This window comes from Sparus aurata, chromosome 5 (genome assembly GCF_900880675.1).
Source record: "Sparus aurata chromosome 5, fSpaAur1.1, whole genome shotgun sequence".
Taxonomy (NCBI): Eukaryota; Metazoa; Chordata; class Actinopteri; order Spariformes; family Sparidae; genus Sparus; species Sparus aurata.
The window spans coordinates 26,481,789-26,498,179 of record NC_044191.1 but is presented as its reverse complement, the minus strand read 5'-3'; the positions used below and the strand labels follow the sequence as shown (position 1 = coordinate 26,498,179).

General features: G+C 40.4%; 1 protein-coding gene across 2 annotated transcripts in view; it reads right to left on the bottom strand.

Moving 5' to 3' along the window:
• Positions 1 to 765: 765 nt before the first annotated feature.
• The window catches only part of sh2b3 (SH2B adaptor protein 3), a 55,231-nt gene continuing 39,605 nt past the window's right edge, over positions 766 to 16,391 (bottom strand). For both annotated transcript variants that reach the window (XM_030416169.1, XM_030416170.1), the window contains exons 3-8: positions 11,333 to 11,434; positions 10,058 to 10,146; positions 6,378 to 6,469; positions 5,612 to 5,826; positions 5,168 to 5,345; positions 766 to 5,042 (exon numbers count right to left, since the gene is read on the bottom strand). In XM_030416169.1, the coding sequence (XP_030272029.1) occupies positions 4,684 to 5,042; positions 5,168 to 5,345; positions 5,612 to 5,826; positions 6,378 to 6,469; positions 10,058 to 10,146; positions 11,333 to 11,434 (1,035 nt within the window). In that variant the 3' untranslated portion in view covers positions 766 to 4,683. The remainder of the gene's footprint in view (positions 5,043 to 5,167; positions 5,346 to 5,611; positions 5,827 to 6,377; positions 6,470 to 10,057; positions 10,147 to 11,332; positions 11,435 to 16,391) is intronic.

Below are 16,391 nucleotides of genomic sequence, written 5' to 3'. Positions count from 1 at the left end.
TTCGTCACTAGTTACTTTGCAGATCACACGCTACATCAGAGCCAAAGGTGCATTTCTTTAAAAAGAATGATTTTTTTTTTATGGCAGTTGGATTAAAGAACACAGATTCTAATAAGAAAAAAAGCTTTATATGACAACTTACTTTTGATACTTAAGTACATGTAATATCAGATACTTTTACCCAAATACTGATTGTATAGGTGACTTTCACTTGGACCCAAGTAATATTTTAACACAATATCTACACACACACACACACACAAGAAAACACAAAACCCGATCATGTGATTTTTTTTTTTTTGGTTAGGTTTATTTTACAAAAAGTCAAATATACAGTTGATATATATTTAATATAATTTAGATGCTTATTACTGAAAAGGGATGCAAACACAATGACAGATTTGAAAAGCTGTTGTGGTTTTTCATTGGTTGCTGAGGGGACGTCGGGGTTGAACTGGAATGTTTACAGTGCTAAGTGAACAAACAGGATGAACAGTATTGAGAACACATTACATTCATCAACTGGACATTTTATTAAAACAAAAACGGTTGGGGGGGGGAGACTGAAGGTGTCGATGGAGTGGATACTGAGGATTGAAGACACCTGAGGTACACGGGGGATTTTTCTGAAGCTGTAACTCGATTCTTGCCGACAAACTGGAGTAAAAAGCAAAAGTAGTAGCCCTGGTTTTAAATATAGCATGTTTTCTGGAAACTTTGGCATTCGTCAGATTTTTTAAATTTTTTTAAAAACTTTTTTTTTACTCTTGAGCAGGTGCAAACACTGAATTCTCACTTAAGTCCTCCATCTAGAAGCCTCTGATCGCTCCCTACACACAGGTGTGAAGCACTGCATCTCTCAGATATTGCACTACACAAGTTCTGCACCACATCACATCCTGAGCTTTCAAAAAGAAAAAAGGGGAAAAGCAACAGCAGCTTTCTGGCAAAGGCACAGTCATTCTCCCGAAGACGAAGAAGTAGAAGGAAAGAGAGAGAGAGAGGGGACTGATAGTCAAAATAGTTGTTACCGTTGCTTTCCTTTAACAGAAACGAGACATGGAGGTGACGTGAGATTTGTTTAGACTTGGACACATAAAAGGCAGGAAGACCAACCGTACTTTTGCCAAAAACATCCTTGTTTTTGTTCCCCTTAAACACTTTAGAGATGTCAGTCATGATCATTATGATACATTAAAAGAGAACTACACAACCATTGTAAAAACGTTCCTTTGGAAGCTGACTTATTGCGCAACAAAGAGGAGTAATCACAGCGGACATACTCCGGTCATGGTCATGAGGAAATGAAGTTGCAATCATGCATTACTCTTAAAAAAACTAAGAAATACAACAGGAAACTACAACGATAAAGGGTGCAGGGAGACAGACGGAGTCATTAAGCACAAGTTTACTGAAGTTAAATCTTAATTAGCTGCTGAAGTTAGTGTTAAAGCAAAGGATTAGAAGACAAACAGACGAATCCTAGCACGCTATTTCCCAGAGGCATCCCGCTGCTAAACGAAGAGAAGCTTCAGTTATCAAAAGAAATCACAGAAAATCAGACTTTTCATCTTTGGTGTGTCAAAACTGCCGCTTTCATGCAAAAAAGGAAGTCGCTGTTCAGAAGATCGTTTTTCTGAAAGAGAGTTGTCACAAATCCAGTGTGGCCCCACACGCTGATCTCAAGATGGAAACACCGAAAGGTTTTGGATCACTTTGGTTTACAAATCAGCTCTTCGGATGCTTCTGAGGAATCTGAAACTATTCAGGGGAAAAAAAACAAACAGCTGCTTTGGTAAAGGTTTCATTCCCGGATGTGTTCCTCTATTCCCAGTAAAAACGGGTATGGCGTCAATTCCTGACAACAAAATTCACACCTGAGTTGAATGATGGACGGCTGTTATAGTCAGTGCAGCTTTAAACTGGTGGTATGAACCTTTTAAAGGGGTGATGACAAAGGCACAAGACCAAAGTTTTGGTGTTCAACATCACGTCACACTCATAAAACCTCTCTTTTAAACACAGAGATCATACGTCTATTAAAAATGATGTAAAAATATATCATTCCGACTGTCCCTCCTCGGTTTTCAGTCGCTGCTGTGGTGAAGTTGTACAGAAACTACTCAGAGAAACAATAAATGCTACGAGTGTAAAACATCGGAGACATGATGCGACTTCAAGAGTAAAGATTAGCCTGAAGATGCTGTAAGAAAATAAATGTTTGAATCTGCAGAGGCACTTCTGTCACTTGAGGTGCAAAGTCTCATTTTGGTGACATCATACTTTTTTCAAGCCACAAAATCGATACAAATGGCTGGGAATTATGAGTGTGATCATTAAAGCTGCTGTACGCGTCATCTTCCCACTAAATTAATAATTAGCATTGCCAACTGCGAAAAAGGACAGAAGTTTGCTAAAAACAACAACGCTTACAACAGCTTTTAACATTTCCTTAATACGTTTAAACCCAATTCGTTTTAAGTATTTGTTGGAGGTGTCAAAGTCAAACCCTCGTGCACATCGAGTGGCCATCAAGACAAACAGAAACTCCTGCAGAGAGAAGCTTATCTTTTCTCCTGATAGTGGCCTCTGAACTACGTGTACTGGCTGATACGGAGTGACGATCTGATACCAGTGTGTTGAAAAATATATTTAACAGCTGTATTGTACTAGCCCAGAATGGATGTTACGTAAGTCCTTTTTCCGTTTATGGATATCAGCTACTTATGTGGTAAGAACTCTGGTTTTTGAGAGACACACAAGCAGGCTCCAGTTTCTAATAAATGAACTGTGTCCAACGAAGTGTGTACTTTCTGACACTGAGGGCATTTCCGATGCTACTGTCAGTATCAAACGCTAATGACGGCCCTTCTGTCTCACCTCTAAATGACAATGTATACAAAAAACAGGGCAGAAGTTCACTTTTTTTTCTAAATTAATTTAGTGGCACAAACTATCTTTTGTGACTTGAAACTGTTGATATACGTCAGGAAAGGTGCCTTTTATCAAGTGTTCTATGGTCTACAATCTGTTGTGGTAATAATTTTGTTGCAGGATGCAAATATAAATTAATAATCAATTTTTTCTTTGATTACTTTGTTCTCACTCAGACGTTAACTTTGTGCACATAATGCCTTTGGTGCTTGAATTGTAACATGTCACAACAAAGACAAAAAAATAAACATTCTTTTCATGAGTCTTGAGACATGAATTCACTCGCAGACTCTCGGGGGAGAACCATACTTGCCAACCCTGTCACCTCAAAAGTAGGGAGGATTTTCGAAAATCTCAGCTGAGACTTTGTTTCCTGCATTCTGGTGAAGTTTAAAGGATTAAAATAACAAAATAAGTGTATGCAACAGCATTTTTATGTTGAATACTTCTCAGTAAAGAATGCAGAATGATTCACCCTTCTGGCACGAACTAATTACTTCATTTATTTTGATGCAGCATATTTTAATGCCCCTTTATGTAAGAAACTGAAATTCATAAATCCAGAACATCTGAAATTTGAGTATTTCTTTCAGTCAGTCTCTCACTCACTGAGAAGGGCTAGGCGTAAAGGTACGGTAAACAACATTCTACCTGCCAGAAACAGGTTGTGAGAACTAAATTGTGAAAACGGTGCGAGAATCTGCAGGAGAACTGTGACACCGAGGGTGAAACTGGGAGAGGGCATTGAAAAAACGGTGCGAGAATGGCAAGAACTGTACCAGCCTGAGATCAGCACCATCATGCTGACTGACTACACTTTCAATCTTCTCACATACACTTTTCATCACGGACATCCAGATGAACAAACACACCACAAACAGCGACACGTTCCCACTAATGACAGCTGATCTGGAATCATTTCTGTATTTGCTTCAGCAAAGGTTTGAAGGAGGTGGTAGCACATCAGCTTCCCATCTGACTTTAACCAAGTTTTCCCCTTTTTACTTAATTTTTCAAACATTTTTCTACAAAAGAATCTGTGTATAGAAAAAATACACATTGTTTCCAAAGTGCACTGAAAGCATTGTGCACTTCAAAATATAATATTGCGCAAGAGGAGGAATACCTAATAGAGTGTATAGACACTCTGAAATAGAGTGTTTGTATAAAAAAGGTGGGAGTGTGCTCCACACGAAATCTGGTGTGTGAAGATTAAATGTCTCTTAAATATTTTACAGGAGCATTTGATTTAACTCATTTCACAGGCAGTGCCCCCCCCCCCGTCAGATCAGGTGGAGCGCAAAAGAAGTTAAATCAAGCGCACCTCTATAAATTCACAATTATCGAAACATTTAAAAATATTTTTTTGCCCGGGCTCGAGGACAGCTACACATGTGGCTCTCTCTCTCTCTCACACAGAACCAATAAATGAGGATAATCATCACTGTCAACACTGTTATAAAACTCCCAAAAATACATTCACTGTGGACACTCAGGGTGGAGGTTATGAGGGTCTGACACTGGTAAACACACACGTAGTGAGTGTGTGTGTGTATGTTCTGTTCTGCGCATTCATCAGACGGAGATTTGTTCGCTTATGTTCATGAGTCTGTTAGTAATCACTTTCATGCGCTCTATGAGAGTTTCACACACCCACATGGAGCTGGGTGGTGTTATCAAATATGTCTGTGTGACGTGTGCATGGTCATGTGACTGTCAGAGGTGATGGAGGTGTTGGACGGGGCAGTATCAGAGCAACATGTATTGGTTGTCTATGGCCCGCTTGCGACCTCGCTCAGGCTCTAGCTCATAGTCCGAGTCCCGCTGAGGGATGTGGGGGTTGGGGTGGCGAAGCAGGGGTCTCCTCCCCATCGATTCGCTCCGACGCAGAGGTGCGGGGACTGACGGAGGAGGATTGGGGGCGGGGTTGGTGCGAGTGAATGGGTGGTTCCCCGTCTGGAAAACAGAGCTGGGACTGGAGGTGGTGCTGGTGGAGCAGGAGGAAGGGGGCTGACTGGAGCTGCCTGCCAAGCTGCAGTGAGCCAAGCTGGGCTCAGAGCTCCACCGATGGAGGGAGAAAGGGACGAGGAGAGCGCCTGAGAGCTGACCTGAGGAGGGAAGAGTAGAATTGAGTTTGTGTGACTGCAACTTCCTCACCATTCTGCTGCATATCTGCTCACACAACAACACAAGATCCCTAGTTTTCTATATAAGTAAGAGGTGAAAGTCTCACCCTGTGATGGAGGGCTGGAGCCCGCCACTACAAAGCTGGACAGTGTGACGGCACCCGCAGCTCCACACTCCAGCGGGATGGGGAAGAGGCGGAAGTGGCTGAGCATGTCCATAACGGAGGGGAAGCGCAGGTGTTGTACCCGGCACTGACCCCATTCTGTTAGAGAGAGGCGCAGGTGCTGCAGAGACAGAGAGACGGGGGCGTCAGGAGAGAAACAGGACATGAAAAGCGAAGTTTTCACACTGTTTGAGTTCGAGCCAGAGTTAATTGTTTCCCGTCCACTTCTTCACCCTTGTTTGTGGTCTTTCCCATCAGCTCTATATCTGCATAATGCTTCCTCATTTCAGTGTTTGATGTGCAGAAGATGCATTCATTCATGTTACTAGAGTTTTGGTGAACCACATGAACAAGCCCTCTATCTTGACAAGACAGTGTGAGACTTACCTTTGCTTTTCCCTGGTAGTTAAACGTGAGGACGTAGTCTCCTCTGCGTGTCTCACTCTGTCGGACCAGAAACACTCCGTGACCCTCCGGTCCAGAGCTCTGAACCAGGTAGGCTGCCTTGACGCGGGATATGGGCCCGTGGAACCAGGGGTAGGAGAACAGGAAGTGGTCAGTCTTCTGGCTAACCTGTTCTGGCAGGGAAAATGTGACAGGACCTGGAACGATGAACAGAGAAACAAAATAAGTTCTTCTAATCAATGTTTCTGGATAATCATGAATTAAATAACAACCTGGCCTGTAAAAGGTGCCGCCTGTAGTGACGAACCCACACAGCACGGAGCATTTTTAGTGTTGTTCAGCAAAGTTTGATAGCCCACAACTTAACTATTCTGAAGACAGTGATGCACATGTGGCCAGAAAAACTACACTACAAAAACAGACTTCAGACAATTAAATTTGCAACAGGGAGTCAGTCTGCACACTGGGATGACGGTTTAGAAATGACAGTTTGTTAATAGTTTACCATCTGCCTTTGTTTAAAACACCTCTCTGATTTTTCATTTAAGCTATGTTGCCATGTTCCTAGATCTTAGCATTAACCATATTTAATTAAAGAAGAGACGCTGTTTGAGCTGACTTTATCCCAGACAAGGACATCTTATCTCTGGACACGCAAGGATGTCGAGAGGAGGACTTTTCTGAGATGACGAAACAATTACAGCCTGATTGTTAGACAGAAGTTTCATCCCCTCATCTCACTACTCACTATGACTCCCCAACTCTGAACTCCCTCTGTGATTGGCTGGAGCAGAGCTGTCAGCTGGAGAGGGGAGGGGCTCCAGATCAACACTGCTCGACCTGAAAGACAAGAGCAGATTACAATTACAAACACACACACCATAACACTTTGACTATGTTTTTGTCATATCGGGCCACCTGAGGAGGAAAATAGGTCAATGTCATGATTATTTCATTACATTTTTTCCATGTTTTCATTTCACCAACCAACTTATAAAAAAGCGCCATCTCTGCTTGTGCTCAAAATCAGGATCCTTTTTCTGTTTTGTGGTAAAAAGATATATTAGTTGCCGAAACGTATTAAGTCTTACTACGTGTGTGTGTGTGTGTGTGTGTGTGTGTGTGTGTGTGTGTGTGTGAGTGTGTGTGAGTGAGAGAGAGAGAGTGTGTGTGGTGGCTCTAGTGAACATTGGAGGAAACATCAGGCTGAAGGAACACAAAGACACCGAGCACAGACAGGAAGCGAGTCCAGTTCACTAGTTCAGATTTGAACTAAGACTTACTGTTCTTCTCTTTCATTGCTCTCTTGCACACATGCACACACACCCACACACACACACACACACGACATACAAGACATACAGAGAGTATGTGTGTACATACGCAGATGAGAACGGGAAGGTTAATGCGGGAAGCTGGACCAAATCCTGCTAAAGTGCTGACTTGAGTTTGTAGCGCTCTGAATAACAGGAAGACAAGTCTCCTTTCTCCTCACTGTATGTGTGTGTGTGTGTGTGTGTGTGCTCTTGTTCTTCTACCCGTGTGAGAGTCACTTCACCTTTTATGATTACGAAGTGTTTACATTTCAGGCAGTCAGCAAAGCTTCAAGGATTACGGTTAAGGGCTCAGTATGCTCGAAACCAACTACACCTACACATCTGACCACATCTTAAAGGGAAAAGTGTTTATACTCTTTCCAACTGGCCCAAAAGCCTGGCATCACAGCATCGTCCTGGCTCCCTGATCTCTCTTTTGTTGAATCGACATGATGAATCATACAGCGTGGACAATGGCCAACACACGACAAAAGTCTTTCATAACTTCATGACTTGTCACAGCATGAAAATCACGTGTTAGCAATAGCATTAACAAGGGAATCCAGCCATCTTTCATTTTATTATTTACACCTGTGCTTTTCATAATGTGACATGTTATTATATCTTCTGTGAAAAACGTTTGGCACTCAGTTTGTTGACACAATGAAGTGAAAGAGAGAAGCTGTGAGAGGAGCCTCGAGGGAGAACTTCAAACTCTGCACACTGTTCTTCTGGAGAGTTGCTTTAATTTTTATTAAGTCATGTTTTGAGTTATTTAGCTTTTGATGGTATAGGAGACCTCTGAGAGTTGGACAGGAAAGGGGGGACAGAGAAAGGATAAGACATTCATCAAAGGGCCGCAGACAGGAATCGGGGTTGGGCCACTGCTGAGGCCTCCCCAAATGCTAGAAAAATTGATGAGTGCCATCATCCTATTCAGATGTTGGAAAAGTGTGTGTGTGGGGAGCTCTGAAATGCTTTTAGTAGGTAATCAGACCAAAAAACAGGGCTGCGCTAATGGGAGTGTGTTGGTAAAGTAGTGATAAGACATGAAATGTGATCCAATAAATCCAGTTGGAGTAGCAAGTTCATGCGGTGGAGAGATTAATTAGATGCCAAAACACTGCAAAATGGTTTATAATACTCAGACAGGGTGTTTTACTATTTTATCTTTCATCACAAACAGTAGAAACATGGCATTAATCCACCAGGAATGTGTACTTGCATTTATGTGAGTGGATGGTGTTCAACGTTTTGAACGATGACGGTAAGTTTTTTGTCAGTGCCTCCTGCGTTGGCGCCCCTGCTGTGTTGACGAACTGAGTCCATTCGGGTGAACGAGAGGGCTGCGCAGGGTTAAAGTCAGTCTGAATGAATCCTTAAACATGCTGACAAGCACACAGTCTGAGGCATTTAGAGTAGAGTTAGTTCAGATATGGAGAGATACGTTAAGTTAATGGCATTCCTAAATGTATTAGAGTTAGAAACAAAGAGAAGAGTGACAGTTTTGAAGAATTTCACGTGTGTGCAACAAGAACTGGGGAGATACATCAGCTGATATTTGGGACGATATTAGTGTATTGCAGATGTATCGTGTATATGTCTGCTGCCTCACAATAACACAGTTTGTTTTACAGGGAGCGTAATGAGACCGTTTGTGTTTTAAAGACTGGATATGCTGTCACGAAGAGCATGAAATATGAATATCAGTATTCAGTCGGCCCATGTTTTAATAATAAGATAATACTTGATGTAGGATGACAAGCCTGTGGTTTGTGATGCATCTGAATAAACACTGAATTCAAACTTTGACCTCACTTCCACACTTGATGAGTGTTCACTGTACTGCTGACTACTGACTCATGTGCGTGTGTGTGTGTGTGAATAAGAGCATTCCAGACATCTGCAGAAATGAGAGAGGTCCTGAGATTCTCCCGAGTCTCAGACCTCCCCCACACTTCCTCTCACAGAGCAACACGCACACAAATGCACACACACAGATATGTACACTCTGAAGCATTGGGTCAAACTTATAAACGCTTTTTTGGGTGTAATGTCTGCTGATAAAGACTATACTGACTGTACTATACTGTTAGTCACACTGAGATGTAAAGATGAAAAGAAGTATCCTGAGTACTACTGTTGAACCCTACGGCTCCTTTTAAGAAACTTTAACTTCTGTTACTTCCAGTGTTTTCTTTTCTTATTCCATTTCCTCAGTTAAAAATGTCCTTTTAGAGTCAGTATCATAACGCAACAAGCCAAAAATGTAGATTTTTCACTAATTTTATTGACACTCTTTATCATAATATTTCTCTTCTGTAGTAAATGATCGTCTGATCTGCCAAAACAGCTGAATGTAGCCAGAACTGTCATCACCATTTTATAAATTATGATTCTGTTGAGGATTACTTTGTTTATAATTATTTTTTTTTTGTGCTAGTTTTCAGTTTTATCCAAATGTGGATAGTCGAGAGGTGACAGGAAATGAAGGGAGAAAGAGGGGGATCTGGACCACTAAACTATCAGAACCTCCGCAAAACTCTGAAGTTTTTGTAGATGTAAAAACTTCAGTTAAATTCCATAACTTCTTTTATTGCAGCTTCATCAAACAGAAAACTCTCCACAACAGATGTGTTGCCTCTGAACGCTTTAGTGCAAATATTAAGCTGACTGACGACTTTGATGAATGATTATTTCCAGGAATACTCCAAATATAACGAGGCACAGCCACACTTCACTCTGTAGAGCACTTCAGCAGGTATGTTTGCATTTGTAAACGCATACCTCGGCACAAGTAAACATCCAGAACGCCCACAAACACTAAAAACAGCCAAAGTCCAAGTGTTAAATATTTCCACTCAGAATCTAAAGAAAAAAAGGGCTGCATGGAGTTGGTTCTTGTTACATACTCTGTTTGCGGCTCAGTCAGATTGAGCTGAATTATTTATTTCATGATGACATTTTGAGTTGGACGATCAAAGAAATCTCGAAATGAGATCAGTTCAGTCTCTGGGTTGTTCTCACAAAAGTCAAAGTATTTCAAAAAGTTGTATCAAATGTGACAAAGAGTTAAAATATTGAGGTTTGTATTTGTTTCTGTGTTTCTCACCTGCTGCTGATACATTCTTTTAGCTCTATGGTCCAGGAGCTGACCTGCTGGTCGCTGTCCGTCTCAAATATCAGACTACCTCGATTAACCTGCGGAGACAAACGTGCTTTTTAATTATACATCCAACGTTACACAGATGCCAGATGAGACAACTGCAAGAAAATGGTAAAGAAACATTAAGAGCAATTTTTTTCTAATGTTCAAACAATTCAGTGCTCTTCATTGACTTTGTATCCTTGTCACTTCTGTCCGGAGCAAACAACAGAAGTATGTAAAAGCTGCTGTGTGGTGGGATACAGCCGTCAGGGTTTGGAACCAAGAATAAAATATTTCTAAGCTGCTTGACCTAAAAACTGAGCCTTTAAGAATACGAAAGTGGAAACATTTTGTTCCTAAATGGCCTCTTGTATTTACTGTTTTGCTTGGGGGACTTGAAAGGCACTTATAAACAAAATGTATTATTATTATTTTGTAAAAATCTGTGGTCGGCACAACAAATTATCCTATCTTTGACCTTGTTATATAAACTGCTGTCGAAAAAAGATAATAATAATTTTAAAAAGTTGAAAATTGTTGAAAAGGGATTCTTAACTAAGCACCAAATGTCTTTCATGTTGATACTAATTTGGTTTAACTTGCTAGCCAGTTGGCTGTGAGAGACCTAAAATAAATCTGTTGTTATCAGGTAAATGTACTTTTATTTTATTATGTTTATATGTAACATTCTGTTTCCAGGCTGCTGTATCCTGTCCAGCTCCGGCAGAGAGAGTCCAAACATGAATCTGCTGTTATCAGAATAAACAACTGTCTGGAGCCAGAAAGTGACTGTTCTGCCTGATTCATCACACAACAACATAAGCGAGACGCTTTTTGAACATTTTTAGAGGCATTTTGTCTTGTTCAGCCCTTGGTTGCATATTGTGGTGCTGACTGTTTTCCCCTCCGGTGGAGTGTGACGCGTTGCAGTCGGTCTCTATAATCACTGTTTGGCTGTGAAAGCCACTGTTTGGGAGAGAAAAAACTTCAAAGTTATGACAACCATCTTTCAGTTTCACAACTAGTGGGTGTCTGATACTCAAGGGACAACTTCTGGGTGGAATATCCTTTTAGTTTAAACCAGAACGGTATTTTGTGAGTTTTGTTATGAAATGATGTGACACAATGATTGTCCTGTTTCCTCTTTATGCTGGATTGAGGGTTTAAGATGTAAGCAATGTGGCTGTAAACCATAACCGCAGCTTTTTAGAACAAAAAGGGTTGAAAACCTGTTTGTACCTTTAAAACAAATGTGTTTAAGTTGTCTGGCATCTCCAGCCGGTTGCAACGACGGACTTCTTGAATATCTGAGCAGTGAGTCGTCAGCTTGGGACTGGAGGCCTGAAAAACACAACAGAGACATGAAGACTGTCAGACAGATCAGATGTGACGCTCAAAAAACGTGTCACTGAAACAGAAAAAAGAGAGTGCAAATTAATTATTAGTCTAGCTAATTATGTATTTGTCAACGAGACACTGGTGGAGGAGAGTTTAGAGCCTGACTGATACAGGGCGATTTCAATATCAGTGTTTGGAAGAAAACATATAAACACATTCTATTGTCCAAAATAACATAAACAGTGAACTTCACTGAGAATCTAACAATGATAAATGACTCAAGAATCTTTTTCTGCATTTTTAATCTGTAAAGAAATGAAACTTGTGTAATTTTGTATATTTCTAGCCTGATGTTATGACATAATTAAAAAAATATCTCTGCACATCATCAAAGAGGCTCATGCCAGCTGCCTGTTGCAACAACAAAAAGCTTTACTGCCCATGAAAGACTTCTGAGTGTGTCACCACTGCAATACGTCGTAGTTAAAGTTTAACGGTTAATCTATAGATACCACAGTACACCACGGATATGCATGTGTGCAACATGGATGCAGCCTTTATTTTTATTTTTTTTTTACATCTAACAAATGGGAACAAGCTGGTCCACAGGAAGCCTGGAAAGCAGCATCAGTATCTACCAGTGTTAGACACATTTATGTCCGCGCTGTATATGTGTGAAGTCTCAGTGCAGCTGACAGTGAAGCCTTCATCAGTGACAGAAAAGGCAGTGAATCGTAGGGAGAAGGACATGATGGGAGCCCTCGTGGCAGAGCTCCGCCAGGACAAACTGTGTATGTGAAGAGTGTCAAATGAGATGTTAGGGGTGTCCTGGTGGCTCTCATATAGAGATATTTTTTCCAGGTGTAAGACCGCAGATAAATCTTAAAACCCAGCTGGACAGAAGAACAATGACACACACTTAAACTAATCATACGTCACTGATAAAAGCAATCCGGAGCCTTTGAGCCCTCAGATACAAGGCTCTAAGAGAACCACAGGCACAAACACACACGCACGCATGCACGCACACACACACGCGCACACACACACGGATGGATGACTCGGCCAGCCATGTGTAGGCCTGTGGCATCTTGGGTCAGAAGTCACTACTGGGATGAAGCCTGGGTGACAGCTGATAGAAACATGTGGAGACAAGAGAGTCAACAACTCTTACTGAGTGTAGTATGTTAGCTTCATGGGTGTTTACAATTCATACATTGTGTTTTGAAAGTTTAAAATACACTTTGTGCTTTAACATATACATTGTCATCCATCTTTCATTTTGTAATCTAGCATTTTTCCTTTTCAAATTTGTGTCCTTTGCATATTTTCAATTTGTTTACAATCTATCTTGTTTACCCTTGACTTGTATATAAACACTGCATGTTGTTCCTTTGGTATATTTGTATACACACCTATTTTTCATCTTCTTGTGTGTACATTATAGTTCTATGTCTATTTATAGAGAGTCTTTGTTCAGCTTTGGCATTCCATCCGTTTCCATCTTCCTCTAAAAATCATATTACATTTCTTTCTTATTCTTTGTTATGTGCACATACTTGACAAATAAAGATGATTCTGGTTCCAATTAATCAAGTAATCGACTAAACTATTGATTGTAGAGCATCAACAATTAGTAGGTTTAATCAATTATTCGGTGGGAAGAAAACAAGTTGCTCACAATTTTGAGAATCAATTTGTCATTTCGGTTATTTTTCAAACAAAAATGGTCAAACATTTGCAGGTTCCAGCTTCTTAAATGTAAAGATTTTCCCCTTTTATTTGTCATTTATGATAAAACATGAAGAGTTTGGGGGTTTTGGACTGTTGGTTGGCCAAAAGAAGCAATTTGAAAAAATCATATTTCATATTTGTTTGACAATTTTCAGACTATAGAATCAACTAATTAATCATGAAAATAAATCAGCAGATTAATCGCAAAATTCAAATAAATGCTAATGGCAGACCTAACTGACTGTAATGTATCTTTTTTGTAGGGGAAAAAAACAAAGAAAATCTAATAAAAGGGCACGTGCTGAAAAATTTATTTTGATGGTGAACCTCAATTAACTACTTTATCACGATATAATTAGATGGAGGGTTGATAAATATCAACAACTGCCCCTGATTAAATCTATCAAGCAGCAATTCATGTAAATCACTATAAGTTTTCTCCCAAACACACTCACAGTGGAAACTAACAAGCTACAGTTGGTTCAACACCAAACCCAGTGGGACAAACACATGCAGGAGAGCAGAACCAAAAAGTGGAGGAGGGGTGAGTGGCGTGAGACGGCAGAAGCAGCAAAAGGAAACAGACGAGACGGTGAAAGACACGGCGTTGGGCGGGAGAGCGGGAGCGATGAGGAGCACAAGAAAAAGCAGGGAGGACGGATTCCAGGGCTTTGTGCACCGGATGAGTTTGAGTCTATGTGACAGTGTGTGAGCCTGAGGAATGTCTATGTTAATCACACACATATACACACACAAACACACACATCAAAAGAATAGATTAATCCCCCTACTCGAACAATTTCCTCAGCTAGCCAGTGGTGTGAATGAACCCCGTAGCTCCTTGCGCTCTTTGTTTTAACCACAGCGTCTAATATTATCAATAAATGCAGAGTGACGCAGAGATGAGAGGGATATGACTCATTTAGAGAGATCTGAGTCAGTGAATAAGGAACTGACTAAACTTTAACTTCAACCAAATTGCTGCAACAGCTGAATTTTAGTCCAGGATGTTCAGAGAAATGTGTTTCTTCAGATTCAGGTGAAATTTGTCAGGTTCTGCGTAGAAAGATGGGGTGAGAAAGATGCAATCAATGTATTCTCAGAGGCAGATACAGAGTGAAAAACGGACCAGCTACTCTGTAAAACACTTCATGTTCGCTTCATGCACACTGAAGAATCTGCCAGGTGATTTTAAAGCAAAAAAAAAGATGCAGAATCTGTTAGCAAGAGATAAAATCGGTATCTGAAGCGTTCTGGTTTCTGTCTGTAGTCTGTGTAGTATTGACCAATCACATTTGAGTGGGCTTTGACTGTACAAAGGGAAATAGTCTGTGTGGAGAGTAAAAGAGGCAGAACACATTGGCCTAAATGCAGTCTAAGAACCAATAAGCTGTGTTGGATGGTGATTTTGTTTTCTAAAAATGTATCTATGTTGTTGGGTTGGGCTGCAAGACGATCCATTGACGATGGCTGACAGTCATCAACTTCTGAACCCTGTAACATAGTGATTTAAAATGCGCCCACCAGAGAGCACAAAAACAAAGTGTGTCCCCTCAGAGCTGCCGTAAGCACATGTGGGACAGAAAAGGAATAGAAGTTTTTGCTTGCTGCATTAAAATGATGTCTCCGTGTTGCGTTTATTAATAGACCTGCCCAGTTAGGTGAACATAAGATGCCACCTCAACTATTATCAGTTTGTGTCTATCGTTACTGGTACTTGGCACAATCATATAGATTATTGTCATCAGACCTGAAATATGACACTGGTGCATCTCTCGCAGAAGCCATTGTGTTCATTTTGAATTAATAAATATTCAACCAGAGCGGAAATTATCACATGATTAATCGATAAGGGGATTGACGGAAAATTATTTCAGTAATTCAACTTGTCATTTTTTAAGCAAACAACTCTCTTAAGATGTGAAGATATGCTGCCTTTTTTTGGTTTTGCATCATTAGAAACTGAACATTTGAGTTTTTGACTGCTGGTCCGACCAAACAATGCATGTGAAAATGAAAGCTGTCACCTTCAGTGTTGTTTATAGTTAATTTACTAATCTAATCAGTTTAATCTACATACGAATGATTTGACAACTCTCAACTTTGAGCACAAAGCAGTTTTTCGATTTGAACATTTAGTGATTAATAATATGTTTCCATTTCAGGCCAGAAAACTAGCGCAAAGAGACAAAGATAAAGGATGTGAGTAAAGAGCTACACCATCAACATCATAACTACACAGGATGTGTGAAGCTAATGAGATCTGGAACTGTGTGTGTGTTTTTGTGTGTGCGCATATGAGCTGATAGTGACTCATTGAGAGGAATTTATTGTGAGAATGTGAATGAGTTTCTGACTAAGAGCATCTTTGAGGAACCATATGTTGCTGTGGAGGGGGAAAAAAAGAAAAGAGAAAAAAAAAATGCAGGCAGCAGATGTCTGACTGGTTGAGCAACAACATAACAGGCTGAATTCTGTGAATCAACTTCATCAGGGGAGCGAGTTGAAGTTCACATTTCCTATTACTGCAAACTGTCTGCAACACTCCCGAGAGAAGACTCACATTCAGAAACAGACACACTGTGCAAGCCTTCGCCCTTTTTCTTCCTCTATTCTCTAATCTGCATATAAAACATGCACATTTTTATGTATATTATTTCCACAAACAGCACCGCCTCACACATTATGGGGAAACTGTGGGAGCATTCATGAACTGTGTGAACGTGTTTGTGTTTAAAAGTGGGTCAAGCAAGTGACTAAAAAGAGAAGTGAGAAACAACAATTATGTACAATCATCACAAAAAAAGAAAGAATGAATAACAGAACGAGAAACAACTGCAAAGAGTCAAGAATCCCCATTAAAGACATGAAAGAGACCCAAAAGAGCTGCAAATAAAATGAAGACAAAGAAAACAGAGAGGCAAAATGACCACAAATGAGATACCCAACATGATGTAAAACAACTGAAAGGTGACAACCACAAAGAGACACATAGTTACTGCAAAAAAGATGCCAAGTGACCACAAAAAAATATACAAAACGACCACAACAAGTTACAAAATAGCTATGGAAAGACGCAAAACGACGACAAAGAGTTACAAAATGTCCACAAAAAGATGTTGATGTCTCCTACAGTCTGTGTCCAGGGGCCTATTGTCTCATAATCTGTCCATGGCTGTAGGCCAAAGAGCAACTATTCACGGATATCATTTCAAATTGGAATATC